Here is a 15,329-nt window from a genome sequence, read left to right on the forward strand (position 1 = left end):
GTTGAGGTTGGTCAATGAGACTTTTGGGTGTTTTAGAGCAGGGTTATAAAGCTACTCTTAATGGACAAAAGGAAATATTGACAATTGTGTTACTAATAACCCTTTTACATATTTCAAAAAAAAAAAAAAAAAAGGATATTTTGTGTATGACAATTTAAATTTAAATTTGTTGCAAAATGATTTGACGAAGAAAGCTGACCTCAATCTATCACTTACCACCTGTTTTTTTTTTCTGTTTTATTTCGTCTTGTTATACACTAATTCGTTTTTTTCAAAGTCATTTTAAGAAAGTCATACAAACGAAACATTTTAATAAACCACCACAAGTGAATAAAAGCAAGAGGAAACCAAAGACGTTCGTTTATAGTCCTTGTATGCTTTTATTTTGAAGGCGAATCTCCCGGATGTGCCTCTCAGTGTGTGAGTAACTTGCCGCCTTAATGTAACTGAAGTTTGGGATGAAAACTTCAGTTCTCAGAGAAACTCAATGGGAAGGTGAAGCAAACCATGAAGCTCCTGTAAAAAGTCCCTGAAGTGTTTGGAGTAAAGCCTCTGGAGACTGCAGGACCCTCTTTTCACGTTTCCTGGTCGTAAACTGTAAGTTAACTCAAGTTTAAGCGAATTTTATCGAAGCAGAAACTTTTAATCTTACCGGGTTTGGTGACGTTCAGGGCTGCTGTTTTACATTTGATGTAGCGCTGTCAGTAGTTTTCATTAAATTATATTTTCTGTGAAGCGTAATTACAAATAAATGCATTTCCAGTGCTGTTATTTCACATTTACTGAAATGTACCCACGTAAAACAATTTTACAAATGCTAAATATAACAAAAAGACATTTAATTATGGTATTTAAGTGAAAGAGAGAGTTTACCCTGACAGTTTTAGTACTTTTTGGACGTTAAGATACACCTTTTATGATAGATATACAAGCTAACAGTGAAATATCGCGATAACATAAAGTGCGATAACGGAAATCAAAGCGTGATTCTGACTTTAAACACATTAATTTTTGCGACGATGTTTCTCCTGGATCCTAAATAATCCAAAAACATAAAAAAAAAATATTTAAAGTTTCTGTGAAGATTTTATGAGTGATATTGCACTACTATTACTATTCATGATTTTAAATGAGATTATCTCTACCACAAATGTGTTATTTTCAAATATTTTATCAACTTTTGTCATGTTTTTAACACTACCACATTCAGAACTATTAGTACTTTGTTGTCTTAAACAGAAGAAAGTAGTGTTAAAAAGATTTGCTCTCCAAAACAAATGCACACCGTGGTAAGAGTTAAGTCTTCATGGCAGTGGGTGATAGTGCTGATGGGAAACAGAGTTTTTATTCTGAAGAAACCACCTTCAGTTAGCTTTAGCATTGCCTAAAGGCTAGCTTGTATGTAAAACATGTTCGAGAATGGTTTATTTATCCTCATGGTGTCTTTAAGTAAAGTGACTGATGCCAGCTTTGTTTGTAATTCAACCAGAGCTAATTTCTACATCACATGTTCTTTAATCTACAACACAGTATGATTCATTGTGGTGAACCTCCAGTCAGACTTTGCTGGACTCCAAAGCAGTAGTTGCCAACTGAAAGCCGGCTGTTTAAATCTGCCTGGAGTCCACTGTCAGCTCCTTTTATCATCATCCTCAGACGTGTGCAGGCTTTGTTCGGGTAAACCTCTGCAGTGAGGTTACAGTTACTCAGGAAAAACCCTCCTTCTGAGGCGCTGCATGACCTGCTGGCAGCTTTAAACTCTGCGTGCTTGTGATGATGTCTTCTTGCCTTCCGGGGAGACAAATCAAAACAAAGGATTTCGTTCCCTCCTCTGACTATAACCATATTTGAGTCCGGCTGTGCTCTCCTTGCTAACGGCTGGCTGCTCTGGAGATCCATGCTGCTGCACACTTGCTTGCACAACTGTACCTCCTGCAGAACGAAACACAATTCCACCTTGCTGAGAGATTTCCAAACACTTGGATAAATAAATCCCCAGGCATTAATCGGCGTGTTTCCTGCAGGCGTTTATTTGCAGCTCAGTCTCATAAGAGGAGTCAAAGTCCACGATTGGGCCTAGTTTGTATAGGAGCAACGTGGCCTGCTGTTAAATCATCATGGCACAGATTTTTTTTTTTGACATATCACTTGTAGAGACGTGTCAAGAAACTTAACAGGCGCCTCTCCATCTCAGCCACCTTTCCTCCTCGACATGTGCATTCCTTGCATTCTTGGTACAGTACTCTTGTGCAGCTGAAAAAGGAGGGAGGTGGCGCTCGAAGTCACAAGAGATACCAAGAAGTTTACATCCACGCAGCAGAAATTAAATCGAAATCTTAATCTGAAACATTCAGGAATATAATTAAAGAGGGAGTGTTGGAAACGAGCTGTGCGAGCAGCTTGTGGGTTTTCAGCTTTAGCTCTCCTTATTGCTTTCAGAGCGATTCTGAGTAAGAGGAAGACATTTCTCCTGAATGTGCCAGGAAACGCTTCCTGACAGGACTGACTGAAGGTCTTCCTGAGTGGAGAGATGCCTGTTTCTGCTTTCATTCATTGAAGTCAGGATGACCGCTGTTAAACTCCTCTCTCTTTAGTTTTTGTGTATCCTTGTGGTGTACGCTTAAAGCAGCAGCAGCTGTGAATTTATGCCCTTAAAAGACTGTGAAAACGCTTCCTTTTTGCAAAGACCTTGATAAGAGAAGCAATGAGCAGCCGTTTTTCTTGGCCTGCTGTCTCTTACTGAGTTCCTCCTGCTTCTTTTCCACAGTCCTCTTTCATTTTCCCCCTCCTTCAGTGTGATTTCAGGCTGTGATGAAGTCTGGAGCCACATGGAAAGAAACGCAATAACTAAGGTTGAGTGCGGCAGTGCTATCATGTGAGCGTCTCTGAGAGACAAAGACTTGTTTGTGTATAAATGAAGTGCTCGTTTAAAGTCTGGCCTGTCGTTCCTGTCAAACAGTCTGCCCTCACAGCAGCACGAACTTAAAGTCCACCTCTCTGAGGGGGAAGTGTAAACAAAGGCAGGGTGTTTCACTGGTGGTTGGATTTCACGTGGGATTGACTTCCACAAGGCCGTGTCATGCTTTGTGTCCACGTCACCTCTTTTAAATACCACCGTGAATTCAACTGTTCAACCAAGCTCAGCTAGAAATTAAAGTATCAGCTGACCTGTTAGGATTATTTATTAGTTTGAGTCACTTTTAAAGCATTAAAGGGAGAATGCAAAATTTTCCCATTGAGGATTTTACCTTTAACTCATCCTAATGATGTCAGGAACAGATATGTTTGCAGGTGATAAATTGATGCAACATAAGAAATAGACATTAGTTACTGACATTTATTTGTTGTGCATTACTTGCAGATGTTCAATGTTTAAATCAGTGTTTTCCTGATACGGTTTTCTGTCAGAATTTAGAAATAAATATTTATTAGAAATTCTTATTGATCAATATAGCTCTTGCAATAAATCTTAAGTGTATACAGAGCTTTTAAACTAAGTTATGTTGTTATTTATTTCCACTGTTATGGTCTGCAAACTAGGGATGCACTGATCCACATTCTGGTTCTAATATCAGCACCTAGGCTTTGGGTATCCACTGATACCAATATCAATACTTTGGCTTTAGGTATCCACCGAACCCGCTACCGGTACCGATGTGTGGGCTTTGGGTATCGTTCAATACCATAAGCCAGCTTGGGCTTTGGGTAACGATCCATACCGATACTGATACCAATACCAATACCTGGTATTTGGGTATCGATACCGATACCAATACCTGGGCTTTAGGTATCGTTCAATACTGATACCAATACTGATACCTGGGCTTTAGGTATCGACAAATACTGATACCCATACCGATACCTGGGCTTTGGGTATTGACCAATACCTTGGTTTTGGGTTTTGATACCGAAACCGATACCTGGGCTTTGGGTTTCAATACTGATATTGATACCTGGGCTTTAGGTATTGTACAATTCTGATACCGATTCCGATACCTGTGCTTTGGGTATCAACGGATACTGATACCTGGGCTTTTTTCTGTATCGACCAATACAGATAACCGATACCTTGGCTTTGGGTATCAGTTGATCGATACCTGGGCTTTCCATATCTACCGATACTGATACCAATACCTGGGCTTTGGGTATCAACCAATAGCAATACCTAGGCTTTGAGTATTGACTGATACTGATCCTGATCTGATACCAGTGCTAAATTATAACCTGCATGCCTTACTGTGGGATAAGACTGGTAATGTTTTGGGTAAAAGGCAAATAATGATTTGATGTAAATACTAAAGTTTAGTATTATTTGAACTAAAATGTTCAAATATTTAGCAGCATTTCGGCTAAAACAAAGCTTCAGAATGTAAAGAAATTCTATTCAATTGTAAACTTTTATACTCTGAAGCTGGTAAAGCAGAAAAAAAAGAAAGTGCATCAAAGGTAACATTTTAAATCAAGTAGCCAGGAGCGCTGGAAAAAAAAAAACGGCATAAAGCTGGTTGCCTGATTGGCATCATGGATTGACCCCTTTCCCACGATACTCGATACCAGGATCGGTATCGGTGCACCCCTACTGCAAACCCTGTAGGGGAATCCATGAGTGGAATAAAACATTAATGCACACATCTTTTAGATTCAGTATTGACATCTGACCTTCTCATATTCATTTGGATAGCATTTTAATATCTGTCTTGAGCAAAGAATAAAATGTCACTTGTACCCATTGCTTCTTAAATCTGGTTAAACCATTAGGTTATGAGCAGTCACAGAAACACAGGGGCATCAGTTTCACAAGTATGTGTGACAGTGTCCTCTTAAAAAATCTGCTGTTAAATCAGATTTAATACATTTAAAGATAATTAGATCAGAGCTGAAGGAATGCAAATAAAAAAGAGCAGTTTTGAGAGGTTTTGATCTATTCTGAGGCAGACTATGACTCAGAGAAAGTGTTAACATTTATTTTTAACCAACAAAAACTGAAAAAAAGATTAAAGGTTTTGAAAAATTGTCCCTTTAAGGGTTTATTTTTGATACTGGTGACACACAGAAAGGCAAAACACATTTACATGGAAAAAGAAAGGGACCGAGTATTGTGCCCTGTGGGACACCTTTACTAACATATTTGGGGACATGAAAAGGTATCTTGTGTGCATTTTTTTCTCACTTTTTAAGGATAAGACAACTGAAGAAGGGGCTTGTTGAATATATATCTTCTGAATATATAGTGCTAGCTTTAACTGCTAGCCAGACTTCCAAACTTTTGTAAAGAATAGTTTTGTAGCAGAGTCATCAATTGATCCAACCAAAGAAAACGACCTGTGGTTTCTTTGCATATTCAGATTTCCACATTTTAAAGATGGAGACAGGTCAACTTGAGTAATACTGTAAGTTAATATTTCATTTTGAGAAAACAGTGAGCATGTAGCTGGTTTTCAATATGATCATCCTCTGAAAACAGCCGAATGCTGCTTAGATTATGAGGCAGTGGGATTCTGAAACGCACATCTGTACCACAGCTGGAAGTGGGCTGTAGGAGCCCGAGTGTTTGAGGCACCAGCAGAGGAGTGTTTTTGGTTATGTGTGTGTGCGTTAGTATGTGTGCGTGTGTGTGTGTTTATTTTGAAAGCCCACCACTCACCATAGGGTCGTGCAGTCTCAGACTATTTTCTTTAGCAGATGCATTGTCACCATCCCCCTCTTTCTTCCCCTCTCTCCATCTGGTGGATTTGAAGACCACCTCCAGCTTTAGAAATGATGAGGTAGAATTTTAAACTGTTTCATCTTTTCTATAATATAAACTTTCTTTGGATACAATCAGAGTCAAACAGAACGTCAGGACTCTGAGAAAGAGAGTTTGGACTCAAGAGTTCAGTGGAAAGAAGTTCCTATAGATTTATTTCTGCTAGGTTAGGAAAGGAAGACTTGGCAGATATAAAACAATAAAATCTTAAATGTAAATTTTTATTTAAGAAAAATAAAATAGGGTAAAAAGACATTCATAACATCAGCCTCCTAACTAAAAATTTTGAATTCTTGGTCCCTCATAGTTTTGGCCTGCTATCCCATAGTTTCAGCTAATATTTAAGGGTTGTCGAGGGTTGTCTATCTCATTATTTGGACTTTGATCTTATGATATGACATTACTCTGCCAAATTTGGCTCTTTTAATATGAACCTTTTTCTCATTTGATTGATTTTTATTCATAACTATAACTTAAACTCTAATAAATTAAACCTAGTATCCTGTTATTTCAACATTTTATCTCATAATTTTGACTTTTTCAGGATCAAAATTTTGATGTTTCATACAAGTTTTGGCCTTTTTTCAAAGTTCTAGTTTGTTTTCACCCAATATATAAAAATTGTTAACTCTATTTCTTCAAATTTTGGCTCCACATATCAACATTTTGACTGATTTTGTCCAGATATTGCATTTTTTCCTCAAAAAAACAAAAAACAAACTTTTTCTCCTAATTTTGGCCTTAATTTGAACATTTTTTCAACCTTTTTTCCTCCTAATTTTTGCTTTTTATCAAATTGTTACTTCTAATTTAGTCCTCATTGAGACCTTTTATTCATTTCTACGACTTATTCTTCCATAATTTTGTCTACTGTTCTGTAATTTTGACCTTTCAATCTTTAAATTTAAAGTTATTTCGCCTCAACGCTCTCTTTTTTCAATTTACAGACATTGGCCTCCATATTAATTGTTACAGCTTTATGGTTATTTGTAATTTTGATGTTTAATCTCTGCCACACAGTGAGTTAAAGATGTCTATTTCCCATAAATGAAGTAAATTGAAGACTCTTTTGTAAATTCCTCAGATAAAATTTGCATGAAGTGAAGACAGATATTTTTCATCCCCAGCGCTCACCCTAAAAATGAATCCATAATTTCTTGGTTGTGTTTTTTGAACTTACACCTCAGAGAAAGAGTTTGGAGAGAAGTAACGCCCTGTATCAGTCAAACAAGCATGAAGTTTGCATTTATATCTGGGTCTATTTCTTACCGTGCATTAATCTCATTTCTCGCTGAGTTCTTCTGCAGCAGTACGTGTAAAATGGTGTGAAATCCCAGTGGACACGTTCATGGTAGAGAAGGATCATGGACCCAGTGTACCCACTGCACCCAGTATGCTGCTTTGAATTGGTTTGAACAGATGATTTAAGGTTTTGGATCGGCAGATAGTCTTTGAGTGTTAGAACTGACAGCACAAACACCTCCAGCCTGATGTCTCAGTCTCTCAGGGTGTTGTCTCAGGGTGGAGGGAGGGGAGGTCACAGGGGTCAGAGGGGATGTCGGTACCAGGCGGTTAGTGTCGGTTTTAGGGTGAACTAACCTGCTCAGGAATGTGTATGGTGCTCTCTCCAGCACCGGCCTTATCCATCATCGTCACAGGCTCTTCATCACATGGCTTTTCCTTCAGTTTGGTCTGAAAACTCCTCTTGGAGCTGCTGAGAACTGATGTGAGGTTTGAAAAACATCTTTCAGTGTCTGACAGACCGACGGAGCCTCCTGTTTGTTGTGTAACCTTTAAATCTGGGTTGCATGTGGAGTGATCAGACTCTCTCCATGTGATTTGTTTTAAGTTGTCTCAGTGATGCTTTTATTTACTTGCCTGCATCCTCACCAGATACTTTAGACCAAGGGTGTCCAACCAGCGGCTCTAGAGCCTCATGTGGCTCTTTGACTTTTTTGCAGTGGCTCATTGTTTCTTTTTTTTAATTATTAAAACAAAAGAATTTTTGGTTTACTTTCAGAGGGAATGGATAGTTAAATTCATTGACACAAAATATTATCACGCCAAACCATTTTGTTAAACTAAATATGCATCCCATATTGCAATGAAGTTTTCAATTTTCTTAAGATTTAACAATTTTTTTTGTCATTTTTTCAAATGTAGAAAAAACATTTTTTTCCCCATTTTTGGAATCTCTGCCAAGTTTGCTAATTATTTAAATTACTCTTTTCATTTTTTTTCTTTTTTTGCAAATTTATGAATTTTTTAAACAATTATGGTGTTTCAGATTTTTTGAATTTCTGCAACTTTTTGTTATTAATAAATTGATTTATTTACTACAAAATTTGCAAATTTCTGAAATTTTGAATTTTCGTTCTTTTCTGCAATTTTGTAGTATTTATTTATTTTTTAACTGAAAAGATTTGCAAATTTTTGAAATTTCAAATTTTTGAATTTTTTGCATTTTTTATCATGTTTTTATTTATTTATAGATGAAAAATTTTGCAAATTCATGGCATTTTAAATTTTTAGAATTTTCAGCAATTGTTTTTTTTAATCAAAAAATCTTGCAAATTTGTGAAATTTCAAATTTTTCCCCTAAATTTTGTAACTTATTGAAATTACATACATTATACAATTAAATGCAATTTGTTTTTTTGCAAATATATTTAAAATAGTAAACAAAGATATCACATGTGCAATTTTGTAAACACCAAAAACGTCTCATTTTAATAATTTTTCACTAAATTTTTACTATCATTAGAATTTATACACTCTTTTGTCTTTATTGTGAAGATAAAGTCGATGTTGTGGCTCCCAAATGACTTTAATTTTAGTGGGCAAACACAAAATGGGTCTTATTAAAGTAAAGGTTGCTTCAGACCTTCACACCACTTGTTGTTTTCTGCATTCACACATGGAGAGAAAACATTTGGATTGCAGACGGAGCAGCGCCTCATTTTGCTGTTTTTAATTTCTCCCATGGGGTGAACCCTGCAGCTGACTAAATAGAGCTTCCTCCCCGCTGAGAGCGGAGGATAGTTTCCATCTAACTGTGGAAATACCTGCAGAGACAAACATGTTAGTAAGTCCTGTGTGTGTCCACAGTTCTGCTTATAATCAGTGTGAATGTCATGTTTATGGAGGCGTGCCTACAAACAGCGGTGTGACGTTTACTCCTGAAATCAGGCTCTTAAAGCTCCTTGTGTTAACAGCAGACCCTGCCCCCAGGCTCATATTGAGACTATTGGTTTAATTATGCTCCTAATGCCCATGCTGGGTGTGACACTTTGACCCCAGTGGAGGAGGAAATGAAGTAAGCTCTGCAGCCCCTGCCCCCTGCATGTGAACAAGCAGAGCCTCTGTTTTTGTGTAGGTAGTTTAGGCGCTCTTCATACTTACTTCACACCAACTGAACCCCTTTAAACCAGCCTGTGTGTGTGTTAGTGACGAGCAGCCTGTGAGTGTAAACCAGGACATGTGATAGGTGTTTGAATCCTGCTGTCATGGGGGATACTGTCCCAACTTTGTTATGGAAGTTTGAGATGCCAAGCATGCCGGCGCTACGAGGCCTGAGACCCCTGGGAGAATAGTACCATTATTCCAGATTGAAGCGTCGTAATGAGCCCCCGTGACTGCCCAGACTGCTGGAAACGAGGCTTTCTGGGTAATAATTCCAGGAGATGACTTTGTTTTTTGTCTTTCAAACAGCCGTTTTCTCAGTCTGCGGGGTTAATTTGATACAGCAGTCATTTGTAAGGCAAGAATGAGGGCTTGTTCCACGCCAGGATTACTGGTTTACACAGTCGTTTGTTTCACATGGAAAATGTAAAACATGCAGCAGGCTTTGAAGTTTTAAACCGATGCTTGTTCAGGAGCAAACAAACACAAGTTTGTGGTGATTTACGATCTCGTTTGATGTATGATTGAACTGCTTATTTCCTTGATGAGAAAGTCTGTGTCCTTTGAGAAGTACATCACATGCATCTTTGTTTCATTGCATTTGACAGTGGCTCCAGCAGATACACAAGCCTCCTGATTCTGCAGAAGCAGATCGAGTGAGACAGGAAGTAGAGCGCATAAAAACACCTAGTGACTTTCAAAATAAAACAAACTGTGTCCAAACCAGCTGGTATTTATCTGGACTACAACAACAAACGGGCATGATCAGCAGAGCCAGACCAGGAGTCCACAGGTTTGGGGTTTTACAGCCCAACATGAACCAGGAGAGGATCACCATTGAGGTGGGAATCCAGGAAACTCCTCGGTCTGTGACTCCAGCTGTCTGGAGGTCCTGATACAAGCCGGACTGAACACACAGCTGGTGTGAGATGACCAATATGGCACCAATACCAGACCAATATGGAAAATTTGGGCCAACTGGTATAAATATTGCTGTTATGGCCGATAACCAATATTTGCAGATACCAATGTTGGTAAAATAAAATAATTTTTGTTTTTCTTACAGAGGGTATTGATAATTTAATTCATTGACACTAAATATAATCATGCCATAAAATTTTGTTGAACTTAAAATCCATCACATCTTGAAATTAAGTTTTCAAATTTTTTTGTCATTTTTTCAAATGTAGAAAAGAACAAATTTTTTGAAGATTTTGTAAATTTTTGAAACTGTTGCAAGTTCAAAATTTTTTGAATTTCTGCTAAATTTGCAAATTTTTAAAATTCCTTCTTTAAAAAAAAACAAATTTTTGCATTTTTATTTTTTGTCTTTTTTTTATGAATTTATGAATTTTGGCAAATTTCTGAAATTTTTAACTTTTTGGAATTTTATGATTTTTTTTAATATATTTAATTTATATACTGAAAAAAAATGCAAATTTTTGTAACTTAAAAAAAAACAGCAAAAAAACAAAACAAAAACAAATCTGAGATGATGTGTCGAGATAGTTCAGAAAGAAAGAGCAGCGCCATCGTGAGAAAAGATGACAATGGAGAGTGTTAAAGGATGGAGCGCCCGAGATGAACGTGATCAAAAAGAGTACATTTTGTCTGTTTTTTGGGTCAAAAACAGTAAGAGAGACATGAAAAAAGAGAGTCCACTCTTCTTGGGTAGTTTTGGTCTTGGAAGATCGCTCAAGGTGCTCTGGAAGTGGCTGGCAGCTAATGAGTGAATATTGGCCGATACCAATATTGATAAGTCCCCCTGGTGGATGCATTGGTTAACTGTAGTGCCAATGTGAAGGACGTAACGGGAGGAGAAATGGGCCTTAACTTCCTCACATGTTGACAGAAGGGGGTGGGAGTTTCAAAAGTATTTTCACTGCCCCCCATTTTTTTTTGGTGGCAAAAAAAGGACAGAATTTAATTTTAAAATCCCACTTTCTAAAGCTGAACTCCACCACACTCTTGAGTTTCTCTCTTTAACAGACCAACCAGGATCTGTAAGCTGCAGGACAAACTTTGTCGAAGTATCAGAGGAGAAACTGACCTGACTTGTTTTTTGAAGGTTAAATTTTCAGGTGAAGAGCTGCTGAAAATGCCAGGATGTGATTCTTTCTGAGTCTTTTACACTTTCCTTTGTAAAATATCCCACACCTTAAAAAACAAGCAAGAGTTTGCACTGAGGAGAAGCGCTCTGAATCTGATTTCACTGGTGCTGCTTCTGCAGATACGCAGCTGATGATCACAGGCTCTTAATTCTCTGGTCTTAATTTTTGAACAGTGAGAAACTTTTCCTAATTTTCATCTTGTTTGTTCACAAGTTTCATGATTGGGACTCTTTGTATCTGCAGTTTAAAAACAAGCCACTGCATTCAGGGCCAGCTGCCAGATATCTGCAAAAACATCACAAGATTTCATACTGAGCAAACTGACAAAGTGACATTTAGTTAAGTGAGCTGTTGTTGTCCGTGGTTAAATTTAATTTAAAGGAATAGAAAACAAAAATAACATCATTACCGGGATATTTGGATCTGTTTGTTCAGTTACTAAACCTCTGATAGATGAATTTTTGACCCTTCTTCTTCTGTTTCTCCACACTGAGGACGATTTGAGTCACTTTCACCCCATGCTGTGTTTTAATTCACAGTACCAAGAAGAAAGTGACTTTGTTATGAACTATTTGGCTCTGTAACAGATTCAGTGTTTGTGTATGAAGCGATACGTAAAGCTTTCTTCCCACAGTAAATTTCAGGGAACCCCTCGTCAGTTTGGAGTCTGAATTTAAAGCAGGCTCTGTTTTTCATTAATGACTTAGTTTTGGCTGTGTGCTTTATGGATCTGAACCTCTTCCTCTTCTCCTCTTTTTCAGATTCATCGAGCTGAGGATGATGTCTGACGCCAGCGACATGTTGGCAGCCGCCCTGGAGCAAATGGATGGAATCATAGCAGGTAACCACACAGTACACTCGGACTTTAAGACCTGGCAGTGGCTGTTTTTTTAAAGTGGGCATGGCATACTGAGGGCTCCAGCCACATCTGGAAGCCATTGAAGTGCGAGCTGGGAGTGCTACGTCCTGTGAACGGTAGTACAATGTGTCCTTCCTTTTCTACCTGCACTTAATTTTCCTGAATGTGCAGGAATAAGCTGTGACTGTGCAGCTAAAGAGGATCCCTGGCCCCTTTTCTCTGCATTCCTCCTCCATGAGAAAGCAGAGCGAGTTTCCATTGTCCTCGCTGTGACGGAAACTAATGATTATTCAAGCTCTGAAAGTTTGGAATACAAACTCCAGCCTGCAGATGAGCTGAGCAGGCTTCGCTCTCAGACTCCCAACTTTTCCGCTGATGTGTGTAATTATAGCGCTGACCTTTCCAATGGGAGCGAGGTGACTGGTCACATGACTCCCCCCTCAAGTCCCCCCCTTGTTTCCGCAGAAACCACAGCCATCACCAAGCCCCGATCCCGGCCGCTACTGTGGGGAGGCTGTGATAGTTTGGATATTGATGCGTTCAGCCCCCTCTTTGTTTGTTGGACGTCTTTATTAAATCTGACATTTAAGACACAGGACAGATGGTGTGGAGGAGTCCGAGGCACATGATCGCAAAATAATGCAGTTAGACTCAGACAGCATGCTGCGGCTTTAACTGCCAAGATAAAATCGGAAAATATGTTTTCTGCAGCGACAGGAGATGATTGAATTTTTGGTTATTGCTCATTCTGTGTCACATGATAGTTTTGTGAAGCTACGCTTACTTTAGATGGGTTGTTCTGGTCTTTTATAATCCTTTTCTCACATCTTTAACTGCTGCTCTGCATGTGACATCGTGCTACGCCAACACAGCTGCTCCTGATGGATTAGAAATTTTTTCTGTGGACTCCAAAAACTCACTGGAAGCTAATCTTTAAAAAGATTTATGTTGCTGTCAGGAGCTGAGAGGGGAACCCAAATGCACATTCCTTATTGAATTCACTAATTTCCAGAATTTGGAACCAGTTTGCTAAAGCTAGCAGAGCTAGCACGACCAGCTTCTAGTCAGCCATATAAAACCATCTCCATTTTTTAGATCAAAATATCGACAAATCCACACCGTGCTAACCAATTCCTTCTTTCTTCTGTGATTGTTTACATCAGGGTAGTAGAGCAATTTAGGATTATAGCATGTTTAGTTCCCCAAAGATAGTTCAGGAATAAGGGAAGAAACATTAAATACTAGTGGTGGAACTCAATTAAAGATTAATTGAGGCTTTGTAGGTAATTAATCGCAATTAATCAGATTTTAATCTCACATCAATGTTTGACAAGAAGCAAAGTTTTTCATTTCAGATGGATTTTGGTCGATGACTCATCAAAACATGAACATATCAATAAACTTAAACAACAAAATCATGTTTTTTTTCAATCTTGCATTTTGAGCAGATGATGATCTCAAGGCTAAACCAACAAATTCAAGTTGTAAGTACTTTTTTTATACTTTCAACTTGAAAAAAAGACGTTTCAGTGCAAAGCATGAAAAAGGTAAATAAAACGTCCTTGGCCAAATGTAAATAGACCAACATTTCAACATCACACCTTAGTTTACCTCAGTTCAATAAGAGCTTGATCAGCATCTCTGAGTGACTCAACATGCTCAGCAAACCCATTGACTCCATGTCTCCTTCTTCTTTTTTAGGGCCAGTATTTTAGTATTTTCACAGCCTCAATGAAACAATCTCCATTTCCTAGATCAAGCTACCAACAATCCATGCCGTGCTTATTAGGGGTACAACTATCACAATTTTCTAGCCGATCAGCGATCACCGATCTTTAAGAAGCCTGACCTGCCGGTACCAGTTTTTATTTTTTATAACCTTCAATGTTCCAATCTTATTTTATTGAAAATCACTGAACAATACCTGTGAAACAATAAAATCTTTATGTTTTAACTCAAACAACCAATAAAGTGTCCTGAGTTTTTGGTCTCAGAGCAAAAAGCAACAATGGCTGGCTGTCAGACCTTCCTGGAGATATACAACATCAGTTTTAAGTGAGAAATCAGCAACAACTGATAGGCCGACCGATTGATCGGTGCATATCTAGTGCTTTTAGGTGCTGCCTTTCTTCTGTGATTGTTTAAATCCAGGTAGTAGATCAATTTAGGATTATGGAACGATTAATTCCCCAAAAATAGTTTGGGAATAAGGGAAGAAACAATAAATACTAGTGGTGGAGCACAGTTAAAAAACATTAGTCCAGATGTTCAGTGGCTTTGTAAGTAATTAATCTCAATTAACTGCAGTTAGTCACATACAAATTTTTGATATGAGAAGCAATGTTTTCCAGTTTTGACAGATTTTCAGTAGAGGACTGTACCAAATAGGTACACTGCAAAAAATGAAATCTTATCAAGTGTTTTTGTCCCATTTTAAGTAAAAAATGTCTTAATGTACTCGATACAAGCCGCATTCAACTAATCAGTCTGTTTAAAACTAAAATGAGGTCTAAATTGCTTGTAACAAGTAAAAAAAAATTGGCCAATGGAACAAGAAAAAAATGCTAGAAAATCTGCTTAAAACTAGGGTAATGTCTCAATTCAAGTAACTTTTCTTATGTTTTCTCATGTTGCATTGACATATTTTTTTTTACTTGTTACAAACAATTCAGACTTCATTTAAGTCTCTAAATAACTTGAAATGAGACGTTTTTCTGTTCTGGTCAGGTGAATGTGGCTCATTTTAAGTCTAAAAAGAAATTTTCTACTGAAAATAAGACAAAAACACTTGATACGATTTCAGTTTTTCCAGTGTATATACACTGCTACATAATAGGCATATACACAAGCCTAAACAACAAAATCATGTTATTTTCAGTCAAATATAATCCTGTTCTTGCCACTAAATGCTGAGCATCGAGGGAAACCAGAGTCTAGAGTTAAAGAGAACATATAAATGAGTTCATTTTATCTGATATTAATTAATTGTAAGAAAGAAGGAAGTGTTAGCAAATTTGAGAGTTTATTTACAACATAAGAGGAAAATAAACGACTTAAAACAAGCGTCTGTCAAAAATACTAACAGAGGAGAAGCTAAAGCTTAAAAACCCTGTTAATTAAAAGAAAAGAAATTTCAGAGGAATAAAAACAAAAAATTTACAGCTTCCACAGATCGGCTCCAAATGTAGCCCTGACCCTAAATCTTGACTTC

The 15,329-nt window shown here is 37.7% G+C and overlaps 1 protein-coding gene across 1 annotated transcript in view; it reads left to right on the forward strand.

The window, feature by feature from the left end:
- Positions 1 to 441: 441 nt before the first annotated feature.
- Positions 442 to 15,329, forward strand: part of LOC141810504 (liprin-beta-1-like) — a 39,844-nt gene continuing 24,956 nt past the window's right edge. The window contains exons 1-2 of the mRNA XM_074698119.1: positions 442 to 597; positions 12,021 to 12,100. Coding sequence (XP_074554220.1) covers positions 12,037 to 12,100 — 64 coding nt within the window. The 5' untranslated portion in view covers positions 442 to 597; positions 12,021 to 12,036. The remainder of the gene's footprint in view (positions 598 to 12,020; positions 12,101 to 15,329) is intronic.

This window comes from Halichoeres trimaculatus, unplaced genomic scaffold (genome assembly GCF_033239565.1).
Source record: "Halichoeres trimaculatus isolate MK-OKI-2021-1 unplaced genomic scaffold, fHalTri1.1 fHalTri1_scaffold_21, whole genome shotgun sequence".
Classification (NCBI taxonomy): domain Eukaryota; kingdom Metazoa; phylum Chordata; class Actinopteri; order Labriformes; family Labridae; genus Halichoeres; species Halichoeres trimaculatus.